This window comes from Hydra viridissima, unplaced genomic scaffold (assembly GCF_058129835.1).
Source record: "Hydra viridissima isolate aposymbiotic clone 2 unplaced genomic scaffold, HvirCarnegie_v1 scaffold_10, whole genome shotgun sequence".
In the NCBI taxonomy this organism is placed as follows: domain Eukaryota; kingdom Metazoa; phylum Cnidaria; class Hydrozoa; order Anthoathecata; family Hydridae; genus Hydra; species Hydra viridissima.
In genome coordinates, this window is record NW_028324309.1 from 6,864,519 (window position 1) to 6,881,269 (window position 16,751).

Genomic DNA, 16,751 nt, shown 5'->3' on the forward strand with positions numbered 1-16,751 from the left:
ATATTCTGACAAAGAGTTATTTTCTATTTTTATTATGTTGTAAGACGATTAGATCGTCGAATTTATGCTGTAAATGGTTCGACCCTTTACAAGTTCTACTTTTCTTTCTACTTAACATAATTTCTAATGTGGCACAGGACGCCATATAATAAAAACCACATTCAGTAATAAAAACTAAGTTTGAGACTAAGTTTTTACATTCTAATAAGGGGAAATCGAGACTTATGTTTTACTCGTCAAATTAATCTGAAATGAGCAATAAAGTTGTACGATTTTTTCTTCTAAAATAAGAAACAGCAAATGTCTCAGACATGAAATTATGTCAAAATATGTGGGATAGAAAATATTTCTGACATAATTTATGTCGGCAGAAAATGTTTCAGATATAAAGTTATGTCAAAATATGTGGACAGAAAAATGTTTCTGACAAAATTTATGTCGGCAGAAAATATTTTAGACATAAAATTATGTCAAAGTTAGTAGGCAGAAAAATATTTCTGACATATTTTATGTCGGCAGAAAATGTTTTAGACATAAAATTATATAAAAGTTAGTAGGCAGAAAAATATTTCTGACATATTTTATGTCGGCAGATAATATCTCAGAAATAAAAATATGTCAAAGTAAGTTGGCAGAAAAATATTTCTGACATATTTTATGTCGATGTAAAATATGTCTGAAAATATATCGACAGATCTGCACGACATATTATGCCGTAACAACTCCAAATAAGAGTTAAAAAAAGCGGTAGCTAAATAAAACACCGTTTTAAAAGCGAGTGTTATTAAAACTCGGTTTTTTTGGTGTGAATGGGGTATAAGAGTCGTATTGTAAAACGAGTTCAATTTACTAACATATTATAATAGTATTTTTATACAAATATGCGATAAACACAAAGAAGAGATCGTGTATCACAGCTAGTGGTAGAAGAGTTGCTTGAGTCCGTTGTTGTTTGACAGGTTACTCCAGAAGATTTTGATGATCATGCTATTTATACATATTTCCCAGGGGAATATCAAATGTTTTATAGCAGCCAATCAAAACGATTTACGTTTATGAAAATTTAATTACCGCAGCATTTATACATATTAACCGGGGGAACATGAATTTTTTAATGACGATTTGATTACCGTAACAACACTAAAACAACTTTACAAAAACATGGTCAATGGTGATCTTTTCTACAAATAAACTCGTTTTGTTAATAAAAAGAAAATCTTTTTATTTTTATTTACAAAACAAAATGTTGCTTAAACTAAAATCTAAACAATTACTCTTACTAAAAAAAAGTTACACAAAAATAATTATCTTCATCAGTCACTCCTTGAAACATTTTCTTAAGCCTGTTAAAAGTTCTTAAATTTTTGTAAAAGTTATTAAACCAGGGGCCAATGCTATAAACATAAAAAACGAAGTTTTTTCCGTAAAACACGAAGTTTTTACCGTAAAAAGCGAAGAAAAAAAAAGTCCATTGCTATAAACATTCAAAAAATTCCGTTTTTAAGATAAAAACTTCGTTTTTAAATCCAATGCTATAAACGAACAAGGGAATCGCCTTTTCAGATAAAAAATGCGTTTTTTCGAAAAAAAACTTCAGATAGATTTTTGATCTCAATTTTAGATATTTTCTTCGTGATTTTTGGCGGCCATTGCTGGAACAACGTTAGCGTTTCAAAATCATTGAACATTCTTTGTTTGTGTTTTTATGTAGATATTTTATAGATAAAACTGAAAAGGATTTTGGTAACTCCATAATAAACTAATTACTTAAAATCTGCATTTAATCGATTATTCAGTTCCTTGTTGTTTTTCCTTGTTAGGTTTTCGATAGTAATTTTGGTTAAACAAATTTTTCATAATGTTTGACTAAAGAAAAGTATAAATAGTCAACAAATATGCCATATAATACACAAATACACAAAAAAATAATACACAAATACACAACAAAATAAAATGCTGTCTAAAGAACTTAAAATGATACTAGCAATAAAGATTAGAGAAAACAAAGAGGTTCTTCTTGGGAAGCTTGGTATGTTTTAATTAGCAAACTATTTAAATAAAAATATGTATAATTGCATTATATTTTATATATATATATATATATATATATATATATATATATATATATATATATATATATATATATATATATATATGTATATATAGGTAAGCTTTTTTAGGTATGATTCCTATTATAAAATAATATATTATTATAGAATATTTAGTATTTTACTATATAAGACTATATTATACTATATATTGATTATTTATTTCATCTACTTTTAGGTCCATCTATTACTATGAGGCATAGAAATAGAATTTGGGAAGACATAATGTCACATTTAAATAGTTTAGGGGCAAAAATTGAAGATATCAATCAGCTACATAGTAGAGAGTGGGATTATTTGCAAAGAGCTACAATGCAAAATTTTGCTAAGAGTCTAAAAACAGGTATAGTTTTGTTATATATATATATATTTATATATGTCTGTGTGTGTATATGTATATATATATATATATATATATATATATATATATATATATATATATATATATATATATATAATTAAATATTTTTGTATATATATATTATATATACAAATATATATATATAATTTTTTTTTTTTAAGGTGCTGCAGGGAGACAACTAACAGAATTAGATAATGTTGTTTTAGACATTATTGACAGGAAGTCAATAAATGTATCTGGAATCGATGTTCCTGATTTTAATATCTCTTTTTGTACAACAGATGATGCATTGTCATCCACTCCCAACCAACTTTCCACTCCCACTGCCACCCTTTCTTCATCAAGTAAAGAAGTAAACTTTACTTTGAAACAATCTTCTGATACAGCTTCTTTTATTTCGTCTATGTCTGGTATATTTTTCTTTGTTGGTTAAGACTAGTTGTGTTATAAAATACATATATATATATATATATATATATATATATATATATATATATATATATATATATATATATATATATATATATATATATATATTTCTATTTCTATAGTTTATAGAGTTAATTGATTGTTTATATTAGATGCAAGATTTGATTGTATGTCCTCCCCTAATTTAGACAATACCACTCTTGTTAGTGACAGTTGTCAGATACTTCAAGCTAATGCAATTTATAAATTAATTTTTTTTAAATCTCAGTTGTTTAATTTAGTTAATTGTAGGTTTTAGACTTATAATTATATAACAGACAACATCAATTTGTGCTTAATTTTTACACAACTAGTATTTCCAAAACCATTAAAAACTTCTTATTTTTAAAGGAATCTAAACCACCTTTCTTATTATTTTAGTTAACTGATCTTGTTTTGACACCTAGAATTAAATTTTAGATTCAATTCAAAATAAACCATCAAGGGGGGCATTAAAAAAATTAAAAAGAAAACAAGCTAGAGAAAGTCTCCTGGTAGATGGAAGTTTTAAAAAATTGAAAGTAAGTGTTTTACGGTTAGAAAAAGAAAGATTAAAAAAAGAACAAGAATTAAGAGTAAAACTTCTGAAATTGGACGTTGCTCTCAGACAACAGCAAATTCGAAAAGAAAAGGCTTTAACAATATATTACACAACAGCAACAAAGCTAATGAATGAGAAATTGCAACCTTCAAACCAGCAACATTTTGTAAATACAGAAACGGTATTTTAAAATTAATTTGTAATAATATTTAGTATGACTTTATCATTAACAAATTTTTTGTATTTAGTATAACTTGTAGCTTGTATTTAGTATAACTTTATCATTAACAAATTTTTTTTGTTTTAGGAGGAAATTCTTGAGCATTAAGAGAAGAGCTACATCATAATTTTATGTTAAATTTCGAAAAATGTTGTATAACTATATTTAAACATTCACCTTGAAGGTATTTAACTGTAAAGCCATGACCAATTACATTTTTTAGTAACAATAAAAATATAACTTCAACCTGAAATTGTTCTTGTTATTTCATTTTTTTTTATCACCATTACCTTACAGTAATAAGTTCTGTAAAACTTCACACAAACATTAAGACCAATGCTGTTGCGATGTGAAATAGATACAAGCATCACAACTATATATAACTATATATAAGGTATTGCATTGGCTAGTGGTTGATTTTAAAATTTAAACAAAACAATATCTTTCATATTTTAAATTTATTTTGTAATCTAGTTTAATATTAATACGATCATATCTTAATTTTATGCTATTAAGCATTTTTTACCTTTTTAAAATACTCTTAATAAGAATTGCTCCTAACAACAAAAGCTAACAAATCTCCTAATTTTTTTTTAAGCGTGTTCTATAAAAAAACAAAATACACATACTATATAAAAACAGATATAAACATATATTTTTATGGTCTAATATTTTATAAAAATTTCTTGCATTTATTAAAAAGTCATTGTGTGAATTTTTTTCCAATTTTAATTCAACTAATTTAGGCACAAATCTATGATCCATGTCCAAACTATTTTGATAGATCCTATGCTCTAGAGCAAATTGTATATGAATTTTTAAACAATACTTTTAAGTAAAGTAGTTAAGTAGCTGTAATCGTCTATTCAAAGCTCCATCATTCTGATTTTCTTGAGCTAGATTTTCATCAGCTTGTTCTTCTTCGCGTTCTTCAAAGTCATTACCGTTGTCTCCATGTTGAATACACAAGTTATGGATAACAAATCCACACATGATAAGCTTAGAGGCATCTTCGACCTTATGCAAACGAATTCCAGTTTTCAAAGCATAAAACCTGTTTTTGACAATGCCAAAACATCGCTCAATTATGTTTCTAGTTTTTCTCTGTGCTTTGTTGAAACGTTTTTGAGCTCCGTCTGGATCACCAGGAAAAGGTGGAATTAACCATTCTCGACATGGGTACGCAGAGTCAGCCAAAATTACAGCTCCATTAAATGGAAGCTCTCCAATTTCAAACTTGTTCCATAGGTTACAATTTCTTAGAACCTAATAGTAGTAAAATCACAATACTTAAATTTACTGTAAGTTACATTATAATACATTATATTAGTTAGTCTAAGTTACATTTTAATTAGCAATCATAATAGTTCAAATAGTATGTTCAATATGAACATACCGAAGAATGTCACGTACTAGTTGAATACCCAGCATTAGTGAACTAACAGTTGTAAAATATAACTTAGTGACAGGCTTACATGTGCATCATGCCACCTTCCTGGACTGTTGGTCGATGCATAAAATATGGACGTGTCGGGTCCACATACTGCCATTGCATTTATGCTATGGACATGATGGCGATTGATTAGAGAATCTTCATCTGCTTGAGGAGGGTTAGAAAGGAGTATATGAGACCCATCCAGAACACCACATACGCACGGAAAACCTCCGATTTCCATAAACTTTTGTGGAAGAGTGGAGCAATCATTCGGCCATTTTATGATCTCTTGTCGAATCTAATCTTATAAGATAACAATTTTTCTCTTTACTAAACTTAGTTTTTAATTTTCACACTAAAATAAAAATAATAAGCAACTTTATATGACATTGTAAAACTTTCAATAGTTTTATTAACTTAATACACTAACATTGAAAATAGCTTCTCCTACACTGTGTATAATACGATAAATTGTGTTGGTAGAGATTCCATGACAGTCTCTGAGAACATGAAAAAAAACATTTGTGCTAATAAAATGAAGAAATACCATTATCTGGAAACGTACTGAAATGCTTTTATTTCGCTTAGTATAATGTTGCAAATCATCTTTAAGCCTAGTTTCTAAAAAATCTAATACAGCTCTTGGTACTCGATACTGTTCTCGAAAAACGTTGTCAGAAACATCTTCGTTAAAAAAGCGACCATTAAACTAAAATGAAATTGAAAAACAAAACAAAAATATAATTTCTGCGCATATTTAGTATGATTTCTGATTTTGTTCGATAAAAAATCATTAAAAAAAAACATCAAAATTTATTAATTTTAAGTAATGTTTTAAACACCAACCTCTCGAGGCAATCGGTGGCGAAGCTCATTTTCATCAACTTCGAAATGTAAGTCTTCATCCGAAAAAATTAAATCCATGTTTCTACTTTAATTTTAAACAATTTTTTTAAACACCAAATACTAGAATGTAAAAATATTCATATAAATAGAATAGACAGCACAGCATACTTAATGACTAATAAAATTTATTAAGTAGGCCTACTAAATAAAATTTACAATAAAAATTACTATTATATTACCACAATATATTGCGGATAAAAAAAGTTCGTGAATTTTAGTGACGTATGCGTTTTATGCTTTATAGCAATGGCCGAAAAAAATACAAACAGCGATAAATTCTTCGAGATTACGAACTTTTTTTCGTACGTGAAAAATTTCGTTTTTACGAAAGATTTTTTTTCTCGAAAAAAACTTCGAATTGTTTATAGCATTGGCCCCAGTTAAAACAGTTTAAAGGTTTTTTAATGTTTGACTAAAAAAGATTAAGAGATTTTTTAATCAGAAATCTTCTAGAAATTATTAGTATCTTTTTTGCATCATTTATCAAATTTATTTTTGTTGCTCAGATTTACTACTTTTCAATTAAGCTCATTACTGTTTTAGTATGACTAAGCTAGGTTACAGATAAAAACTGAAATAACTATAGAATTAAGAATATGAAGAATATTAAAAGGCTCCGTAGGTATTTTAGGGATTTGCATACAAAGCAAGGTTTTAGCGCAAAACAAGGTATGTCCGTAAAAAAATTATAATTTGTTTAGTAAAAAGTAGGTTTTAACTTTTTGTTTATTTTGTTTGCTTCCGTAGTAACGGAATAAGCGCGAAAAATTCGAAAAAAACTATTCAATCACTGCTACTCGTAATAAATGAAAAACAATCACTGCTACTCGTAATAAATGAAAAACAATTTATGATTAAAACCATTAATTTTATGTTTGTAAAATTTTTCATGTGATCTTATAATAATTTTACTGCTGTAAACGATGAACATTAATTAATTTTTCGTTTATAAATTTTAAAAGTAATTTTGTAAGCAAATCAATTATATATAGAAAACAAGAGAATTATCTGTAGTGAAACTTGATTTAATTTAAGTTTTTGAGGTTTATTATGGCCGATATTTCGAAAAGCCGAATGAAGTTTGGTGTACAGCAGGATAAAGGTAAACTAAGTGCAAATAATAAAAGAAGAAGAAGTACAGTTGTTATGACGACAGAGTTTCGAGAACGACAGGTCAGACCTCTCTTATAAATTTTTTTGATTAAACTATATAAAACAGTACAACTTGTCTTGTATATTACGTTAACATCAGTTCTAAATATCAATATTTTTTTAGAATCGTTGGCATGAAATTTGTAGGCTGTTAAGAAATGTTTTAGGAAAATGAACACAAGAAGTTCTTCTTCCTAACAATCCATTTTTTTACAGTTTGTCTTATAAATTGTAGTCCTTTCTGACTATAGGTATGTTGTTTCATACAAAGTTGAAAATAAGAAGGTTTCCAAATTAATCTTCTGACCACCAAAAAAAGATAAAGACTGTCTATTTTTTTTTAAAAAGTATATAGCTATGTAGAATAAAAATTTGTACTATATTGTAATTTGAATCAAACCCTCAAATAAAAGACAACAGCCTACTGTTATGAATACCAAAAACCTTGTTTTATGCACTCAATACTGATTTGGCCAAAATCAAGAATTAAGATGGTGTTGGTAGTTGAGATAAGGGTAAGGGTTGAGAGTGGTAGTTTTAAATTTAACTGATGACAATTTAAAGAATAAAGTAAACTATATATCTACTTTTAACATATATTCCTCATTATAACTAATTATTATTGAGGATAAATTAAAAATTTACTACATCCATTATTAGTGATAAAAACTTTGCTTAAACAAAAGACGATTGGTCAAACAACCAAAGTAATAACTGAGTAACTAGAGAATTAAAAAAAAAGTGAAGTTGAAGCAAATAAAAAGTTGACTCAGCAACTGTAAAACAGCACTAAAAAGTAATAAAACTGTAGATGTGGGGCTTTTTTAAAAAGTTTCATATGCTATTTTCAAATTCTAGATACTGTTTTAAGCGCTTTGATTGGTTAAAAGTAAAGTGTTAAATTTTTGTACTAATCTTTTTTTTAACCTCTAAGTAAGTGACATTAAATGCTTGCTCATGAACCTTTTTTTGTGAACAATAGTTATAACATAATACATGTTCCTTTTTAAAGGACAAACCATTTGACACATAAGTTTATTGCAGCAGTTGTAGACTGTTTTTTCAAAAGCTATTGCATAAGAAAGTAAAATTATTCATGTGTAAATTCAAAATCTAATATAATTTTTTAATAGAAGTAATCCCCAAAAAATTTGATTTTTTGATTTTCTCTCTGTTTAATTAGGTTGGATTCAGATATTTATGGTATTGTTATGATGTAATGCCTGTGTCTGTTTTCTTAAATAAAAAAAGATTGATTCTTGTTCTCTTGTGCAAAAAAAGATTCTTTGTTGACATAATAGAACAAGAATAAATCTTTTCATTTTATTTAACAGATATGTCTTACTAATTTTACAACTTTTTTTATTTTTTAACTGCTCAGCGATTGTCATGTGTATAAAAAACAACTGCTTGTTTAAAAAACATCTTTAAAAAATGTGCTATGATTTTTATTAAGCATATGACTATTGACATTAATAGAAATTTACAGTTAGTAAAAAAATAACTAATATCAAGCAATTGTATGTGTAAATAGAAGAAATGATATTTTCTTTTAGAATAAACTGAAAGCAAGAAAAGAAGTCTTAAAAGCTAGATTAAGTGAAGAGCATAAATTCATTTTATCTATGCTGGCATTTAAACTTGATCTTTCAGAAGAACTAGTTGCTGATTTTTGTGTTGAATCTGAAGAGGTATTGTTTTAATGAAAGAGCTTGTAATAACTATTGACTTAAAATGTGTAATTACATTACATGTAAAAAAAAAAAAATTCTTTTATAATCATCTCTAATTTCTAATAGAATTTACATAGAATTAATATATAACAGTTTATGCACCACACAATGAACCCAAAGTTCTGATAACTATGCTATTGTTTTTGGGGTACTCTGTCAATTCTGGGACTGTTAATTCCAAGAACATTTAATGGAAATAAGATTAATGTACCTGTGAAGTGTATGAGAGCTTAGAGAATAAATGTTAAGGTGGTAAATACCTGCAATAGTATTTAAAATTTCCTATTTTGTTTTTATTTCTAAGGGTTTAAATTTATTTCTCATCTATATTTTTAGTTCTACAAAATATTTGAGAGAATTTAAATTTTTCTTGAGTAATTTAGGTTGATAACTTTATAAAAAGAAAATAATCAGTATTTTCTGATGCATCTTAATTGCGTATTTTTATATAAACAAAAATCAAATTATAACAACTGGCTACCTAAAAAATTTTGCACAATTAAATTTTTTTTTTTACATAATTTTTTGTAAGTTTTTAATTGCATTTTAACAAATTTATGTAATCACATAGCTAACTCTGTTCAACTTTAATTTTCTAGCACTAGACCTTTAGATGCACAACAGCATAATCCCTTCCTACCTGAAAACTTCATAAAAACTTTAAAATAAGTTTGTGCAATATTGAATTTGAATTAATCAAACAATAACATTAAGAAAAATGGTCCTGCAATCAAAGGCCTCCTAATTGACAGTCCCACAGTTAATAGTGCTACAGTTAACAGTCCATGGTTGATGGTCCTATAGTTGATGCACCCAAAATTGACAGGGCATTGCTTCTGGAAATAAGTTTTTTTTTTTTTGCAATACAAATTTTTAGCAAGCAAAAATGTTTTATAATTGTCTTTCATTGTTAATATTTTTGAGCAAATTTCAAACTACTGCAGTTAGTTAAAGTATGCATGTTACAAGTTAACCAAAATTTTAGAAAAAAATAACAAATGGCATTCATTTTAATAAATATGTAAAAATTTCTCAAAATCTGTCTTTTTTATTACTTTAACCTAATTCAGGGTGTGAAACTGTTTGATAACTTCCTTGAAGCTAATGGCAGAAGAACTTTACTTTTTTTCTATCAAGAAGGAAATGAGGAAAGCAGTAAGAAATCTTTTATTTTGGTTGATCCTAATTAGATATATTACTATCCTAATCACTATACTAGTAAAAAGGTCCCCTTCCCCTCAAAAAAAAAAAACTACCTCATTGAAGGCATTTTCATTCTTTTTTAGATATTACTTGTTGTTGTTGTTTTTTTTTTTTATCAAGTTTTACTTATGCTGCAATAAACAGATTAAGAGCTTTAAGTAAACTTATCCACTACATGTGTTTAGAGTGAGCAGTGAGAATAATTATGATATTTAGGCAATTTCTGCATCAGTTTATCAAACATCCTACTCTGATGTAAATAAACTCGTGCTTGTTATGTCTATATAAACAATTCATTTACTTTCATAGATTTTTGTTTTTTTACCCTAAACCACTGTCATTTAGTAAAAACTTTTCACCATTTAGTGTTTGTTGAATTTGAAATTCTCTGGTTTGTCATAATATGAACTCATTCTGATTTTTTTACAGCTCAGTTGTGCCTTTCAAAAACTTTGTGAATCTCCAAAATAAAGGGAACAATATTTTTTCATGCTTAAAAAAGCTATTAATAAGTGATTGGTTTGTTAATCAAACAACCTTAAACTTAATTATTTTGTCAATATACTATATTATGCAACAATTGTTGCTTTAAAAGTAAGGAATATTCAAAAATATGTTTAAAAATTCACTGCAAAATTTGACTTATAGATTTTTTCTTTGAATTACAGACCATAAATAAAAGTAATCGTTTGTTAATAAAACAGGTTTTCTATTCATTTTTGTAACCTTAAAATGTTACACACCAAACAAGTTTTTTCAGCAAAAAGTTGTTGCATTTGCAAGATTTAACTATAGGACATTTACTGCAATGTATAACATCATATTGACTTGATAGATCTACTTTTGTTAGGGAAGTGTTGAATGTTTTACAGTTTGAATGTTACTTCAATGTTTTACCATTTATAAGTGTTTTAATTTTGTATTGAGTATATTTTGAAATTTTTTATTGAACTTGATGCTTTATGAATGAAATTTTTCAAACAAGCACTGAAATTCCATAAATAACAGTTTAAAAATAAGTCAATGATAAGTAGTAGCTTCAAAATAATACAAAATCAAATCACTTGTCAAAGCTATTTAACAAAGGTAGTTTAGTTTCTAGAGCAGCTTAATTTTGGAGAGTTAAAAATGTTTTAAACAACTTTATATAAAAATAATTTCAAAAAAAAGATGATCTTAACATTTTCTTGGTTTATATGGTTGTTTGTTGCTTTCATGTTAATTTTTTTTTTCTTCAATAGATATTTGCACAATTAGAAAAAAAAGTTCTTTTAGAGTGTTTGTATATATATAGACAGAGAGAATTTTTTTTACGAAACATAAAAATAATGCTACATCTTGATATGGAAAATAAATTTAAACATCAGAAAGTTAAAGATCAATATATATATATATATATATATATATATATATATATATATATATATATATATATATATATATATATATATATATATATATATATATAGCTATTTCAAGTTGTATTATTTTCAAATGCAATATCTCTTGTTCGTATAAGAGTGCTCAATATTTTGTATAAATAGAGCAATATATATATATATATAAAACGAAGAAACAACAACTATGTATGGTACTTAAAGTTTCATGCCTAGCGGCAATCATCAGCCATGAAATACAAATCAAAAATCTATAAAAACCGTTACAAATTGCAAAAATTACTGTATCGTGTGCTCTGACGTCATATTAGGAAAAAGAGGAGGAAAAGAAAGAAAGAAAGAAAGAAAGCAATAAAGAAGTAAAGAAATGAAAGAAAGAAAGAAAGAAAGAAAGAAAGAAAGAAAAAAAGAAAGAAAGAAAGAAAGAAAGAAAGAAAGAAAGAAAGAAAGAAAGAAAGAAAGAAAGAAAGAAAGAAAAGAAAAGAAAAGAAAGAAATAATATAGGCCTAGTCACCAGTATCAAATTTCGAAAGAAGAAATTTATTTCTATGCCTGCATTTTGAAACCAATTCGTTCTTCTTATTCAATAAGGTACCTTCATTAAACATAATAATCATGTAATTCTCATGCAGGCATAGCATGCAACATTTTGTGGCCGGGTTGTACGATTTGCAATGTTTGATTATCTTCCACTTAACGATAGGTGTGAAATTTTCTTCTTTCATTTTCCATATTTCTTTCGATAGTTCTGTGTCGTTCTTATATTTTTCAATGTTAAAGGATTTTTGGTGGTTCGCATACCTTAGTTTGAAAGGTGTTTCGCTGATGCCGTAATATATTTTTTCTTTCATTACTGGGTTGCTGGAAGAGATGGTGGCTTGGTAGACTATGTTTTTTGTAAGACAATTTTGATGTAAAGGACACTTAGTTTTATTGATGCAATTACAGGTTTTTTCTGTAATGTTGGGGTTTTTTTGCTGCTGGTTTTTTTGCTGCTGGTTTTTTTGCAGAATGCTTTGGTTGTGGGAATTTATGATGTCTTTTATGTTCGGCATGCAGCTGTAGCTCACTTTAATGTAATTTCTATTGAAAATCTTATGGAGTTTGTGGGTTACTGGGAAATGTTTGTCGACCAGGTTTAAAAACCGCTTTCCTATATTTGTGCAAACATTTTTGCTGTAAGGAGGATTGAACCAGATAATTCTTCGCTTACGACTTTTGTTGTTAACATGCTATGCCTGCATGAGAAGTACATGATTATTATGTTTAATGAAGGTACCTTATTGAATAAGAAGAACGAATTGGTTTCAAAATGCAGGCATAGAAATAAATTTCTTCTTTCGAAATTTGATACTGGTGACTAGGCCTATATTATTTCTTTCTTTTCTTTTCTTTTCTTTCTTTCTTTCTTTCTTTCTTTCTTTTCTTTTCTTTTCTTTTCTTTCTTTCTTTCTTTCTTTCTTTCCTTTCTTTTCTTTCTTTCTTTTCGTTCTTTTCTTTCTTTTCTTTCTTTCCTTTTCTTTTCTTTTCTTTTCTTTCCTTTCTTTTCTTTTCTTTCTTTTCTTTTCTTTATTTCTCTATTGCTTTCTTTCATTTCTTTACTTCTTTATTGCTTTCTTTCTTTCTTTCTTTCTTTTCCTCCTCTTTTTCCTAATATGATGTCAGAGCACACGATACAGTAATTTTTGCAATTTGTAACGGTTTTTATAGATTTTTGATTTGTATTTCATGGCTGATGATTGCCGCTAGGCATGAAACTTTAAGTACCATACATAGTTGTTGTTTCTTCGTTTTATATATATATATATATATATATATATATATATATATATATATATATATATATATATATATATATATATATATATATATATATATATATATATGTATATATATATATATGTATGTATGTATGTATGTATGTATGTATGTATGTATGTATGTATGTATGTATGTATGTATGTATGTATGTATGTATGTATGTATGTATGTATGTATAAATGGCATCTGTATAAGTTTATGACTCACTTACATTTATTTATGGAGTAAACTTTATTTAACTATTAGGGATTGAGATTAGTTCTAGAAGCATCCAGTCAAGCCTGATTTCAGAATCCATGGAACTTTTCATAACAGATGGATCTACAAAACCATTAACTGGCCTTCTCCTTTATTTTATTAAGTCTACCAATACAAAAGCTTTAAAAATAAGCAATATACATGAGGTATTATATTATGAATTGATTGTTATATTGCTATGGTAAATGTATTTTTTTTTGCTCAATCTCTTTCCTTTGATAATAGTTGATGTCTTTTGTAATTATGCTTTTTTGCATCAGTTTAAATGGTTTATCATTTTTAGTTTATAATTTGAATAAGGATAAGGTTTGGTTCATCAGGACTGTATTTTTCTTTTTAATTTGCTGTTTTATACTCTTAATGAAATAAATATTTTAGAAAAACCTTTAATATCAACAATCATCTAAATTAAATTTTAAAAACCAACTACCTAACTAATTTGGATCTTTAGAGAAATATTATTTTAGACCAAATTTAGCTTTAATTACAGTTGTTATTTCAATTAAGAACACATGTAAAACATTTTGCTAGCACTTGAGCCTCTCCCATCCAAGCTATTAAACTTTAAGATTTTTTAAATTCAAAGAAGTTGATCTGCTCACAATAGTGCAAGGGAATAGTATAAAGACTTTATAAAAATCTTTAAATTTTGAAGAGAAACTGTTTCATATTAATTACTATCATACATGCATGCATACTACATATATACAAACATACATTACATACATACATACATACATACATACATACATACATACATATATACATACATACATACATACATACATACATACATACATACATACATACATACATACATACATACATACATACATACATACATACATACATACATACATACATACAGACATACATACATACATACATGCATACATACATACACACATGCACACATGCATTCATGCATTCATGCATACATGCATACATGCATACATTCACTGCTTACAATTTTTATTATCATTTATCTATTATTAAAACTGTGATTTTTTAACAATGGATAAATGATATTAGCCATAATGGAAATTTTAGACAATTGTTACAATCCATAATTTTTAGGAAGTTTATTTTGGGTCAATGGACTGCTCTAATGGTTGTGGAATCCTTAATGCTCTATCACAAGTTATGTCAAGAGTTTATATGCCAGCTTTAAATGCCCTTGAGAAATGGGGAGATTTAGACAACACCTCACAAGGCATGAAAGCTCGAGATCAATTTTTGAAATCTATAAATTATTTCAATCGTTTTGTTGAAGGTAAATTTTTAACCTAATTTTACTAGATATTTCAGTTTTATACATGAATATTTCATGTATAAAACTGAAAAAGTTTCAAGTCTGATCTTTTTCAGTAACTTAATATGATTCATTAGTAATGCCCTTAACGAAATGTTGTTTGAATTTTTTATTAATAGCCACAAATCTAGCATTGTGCAATACAATTGAGTTAAAAAAGTGTGATTCAATTAATGTTTTTGATTATGCTACCATTGGGGATTACTATAAAGTTGTGAATAATCCGGACGAAATAAGTCAGTTAGAAGATCTTGTTCAAGCATGGTGTAAACAAATTGAACAGGTTTTCCTCCTTAAAATAATATGTTTAAGTTTGCTAAATAATTGTCTAATATTAAGTCTCATTATTTTATGTTAAAGGTAAATTTTTTGTCATTAAGGTTTTAGCAGAAAGCGAACAAATGCGAAAGGAAGCTGATGATACTGGACCTATAGCAGAGCTAGAGCATTGGAGGCAGAGAAGAGCAAAGTTCAACACATTGCTTGGCCAAATCAAGCATCAACAATGCAAAACTGTTATTGGTATATTGGTTCTTGCAAAAAGTAAAATTGTTAAGGTTAACTTTTTCTTTAAATTTGTTTCTTCTCCATTTTTTCTGCATTAGAAATTTCAGATTAGTTATATGTAATCTATATATATTAGAATACAAATTTTAACTGAAAAGAATAGTTTAATGATTTACAGCTGATGTATTATTCAAGATGTATTTTCACAGATGACTATATTATCTTTTTGTATCCTTATGGAATGTTTTAAAAATAAAAACAAAAATTTTAAATATAGTTATAAATTGAATTGTAAAACAATTTTGTACCAATGGTTATTCAAGTTAAGACTATTTTAAAAAAGTTGTGCAGTATTTTTGTATAATATTAAATTTTCACCTTTTGAGTTTATAATTTTTGTTGTTGGTATGTCAAACCATACAGGTGGTTCCTTCATGTTATCAAATGATACTTGTTTTGGCGTCTTTTTTTTTTTTGTAATAAAAGATTGGAGTTTAAAAATTTCTTCTTCTAAAATGGGAGACATTTATGATTTGCTATCTAGCAGTAAGTTGGTGCATTGCATAAATATTGAATAACAAGAACATCCCTTTGTAAACTTTTAGTATTTTTCTGTAGATTAAATAAAGTTTCATGTTCAATGCAATTCTTTAATTTTTCATCAAGTAATAACCACTAGTTTTTAATGACCCGCTCACTTTGATATTTTGAGTTTCTTCTACTATCTTATAAAACTTTTCCTTAACTTAAAACTTTCTTCCTATTGCCAAACTATTAATTTTGAATTTGCATTTAACAAATTAGTTAAAAGGTATAATCAAGAATTTTAAAAAAATACAGTGTTACAGTATTAAAAAAGAAAGTTTGATATTTTTTAAATACAAAGAACAGTTTTCTCAAAAATCTCTCAAAATTAATCTCCTTTTAACATTTTTTGTAGAATTTTTTATTCAGTTTACTCCTTATAGAGCTTAAGAGTAAATTAAGGCTATCCATCTAAAATAGAAATTAAAAATGTCATGTCAGTATATTATTTAAGATATAAATGTATTAATTACTTTTCCTGCTCTTTAGATATGGAGAGATCTTAACAACAGAATCACTGATTCAGCAAATGAAGCCAAAGATAATGTGAAGTATCTTGATACACTTGAGAAATCCTGTCAGCCATTGTATGAGAGCAATCCTGTAAGCAACATTTCAAAATATTTAAGAAATTTTTTTAAAAGTTTAGAAAAAGTAAGTTTATAAACATGAGTTATACCGTAAGTGGTTATAATGGGATGCTGTACATTTTAACATGTTTCTATTTCTTTATGATCATTGTTA

General features: G+C 26.8%; 2 protein-coding genes across 8 annotated transcripts in view; both read left to right on the forward strand.

Moving 5' to 3' along the window:
* Positions 1-1,523: 1,523 nt before the first annotated feature.
* LOC149882903 (uncharacterized) lies at positions 1,524-3,951 on the forward strand. Of its 5 annotated transcripts, none has more exons than XR_016444653.1 (5): positions 1,542-2,029; positions 2,287-2,451; positions 2,631-2,821; positions 3,358-3,659; positions 3,786-3,951. XR_016444653.1 is itself a non-coding variant. In XM_090065667.1 (5 exons), exons 1-5 carry the CDS (start codon positions 1,954-1,956, stop codon positions 3,804-3,806), a joined length of 813 nt encoding a protein of 270 aa, XP_089921793.1. In that variant the 5' UTR covers positions 1,591-1,953; the 3' UTR covers positions 3,807-3,951. The 5 variants fall into 5 exon arrangements, 4 of the variants coding, with proteins under 4 accessions (XP_089921794.1, XP_089921795.1, XP_089921796.1 ...); XM_090065667.1 differs by having other exon boundaries at positions 1,591-2,029; positions 2,631-2,879; XM_090065668.1 differs by lacking the exons at positions 3,358-3,659; positions 3,786-3,951 and adding an exon at positions 3,051-3,203 and having other exon boundaries at positions 1,524-2,029; positions 2,631-2,879.
* Positions 3,952-6,799: 2,848 nt separating this feature from the next.
* The window catches only part of LOC145193266 (dynein axonemal heavy chain 8-like), a 73,046-nt gene continuing 63,094 nt past the window's right edge, over positions 6,800-16,751 (forward strand). For all 3 annotated transcript variants that reach the window (XR_016456125.1, XM_090099459.1, XM_090099462.1), the window contains exons 1-8: positions 6,800-7,212; positions 8,748-8,882; positions 9,995-10,079; positions 13,592-13,749; positions 14,681-14,876; positions 15,035-15,198; positions 15,296-15,472; positions 16,497-16,610. Coding sequence is in view for 2 of the 3 variants with exons in the window: in XM_090099459.1 (XP_089955585.1) it covers positions 7,090-7,212; positions 8,748-8,882; positions 9,995-10,079; positions 13,592-13,749; positions 14,681-14,876; positions 15,035-15,198; positions 15,296-15,472; positions 16,497-16,610 (1,152 nt within the window). In the remaining variant the exon portion in view is untranslated. The remainder of the gene's footprint in view (positions 7,213-8,747; positions 8,883-9,994; positions 10,080-13,591; positions 13,750-14,680; positions 14,877-15,034; positions 15,199-15,295; positions 15,473-16,496; positions 16,611-16,751) is intronic.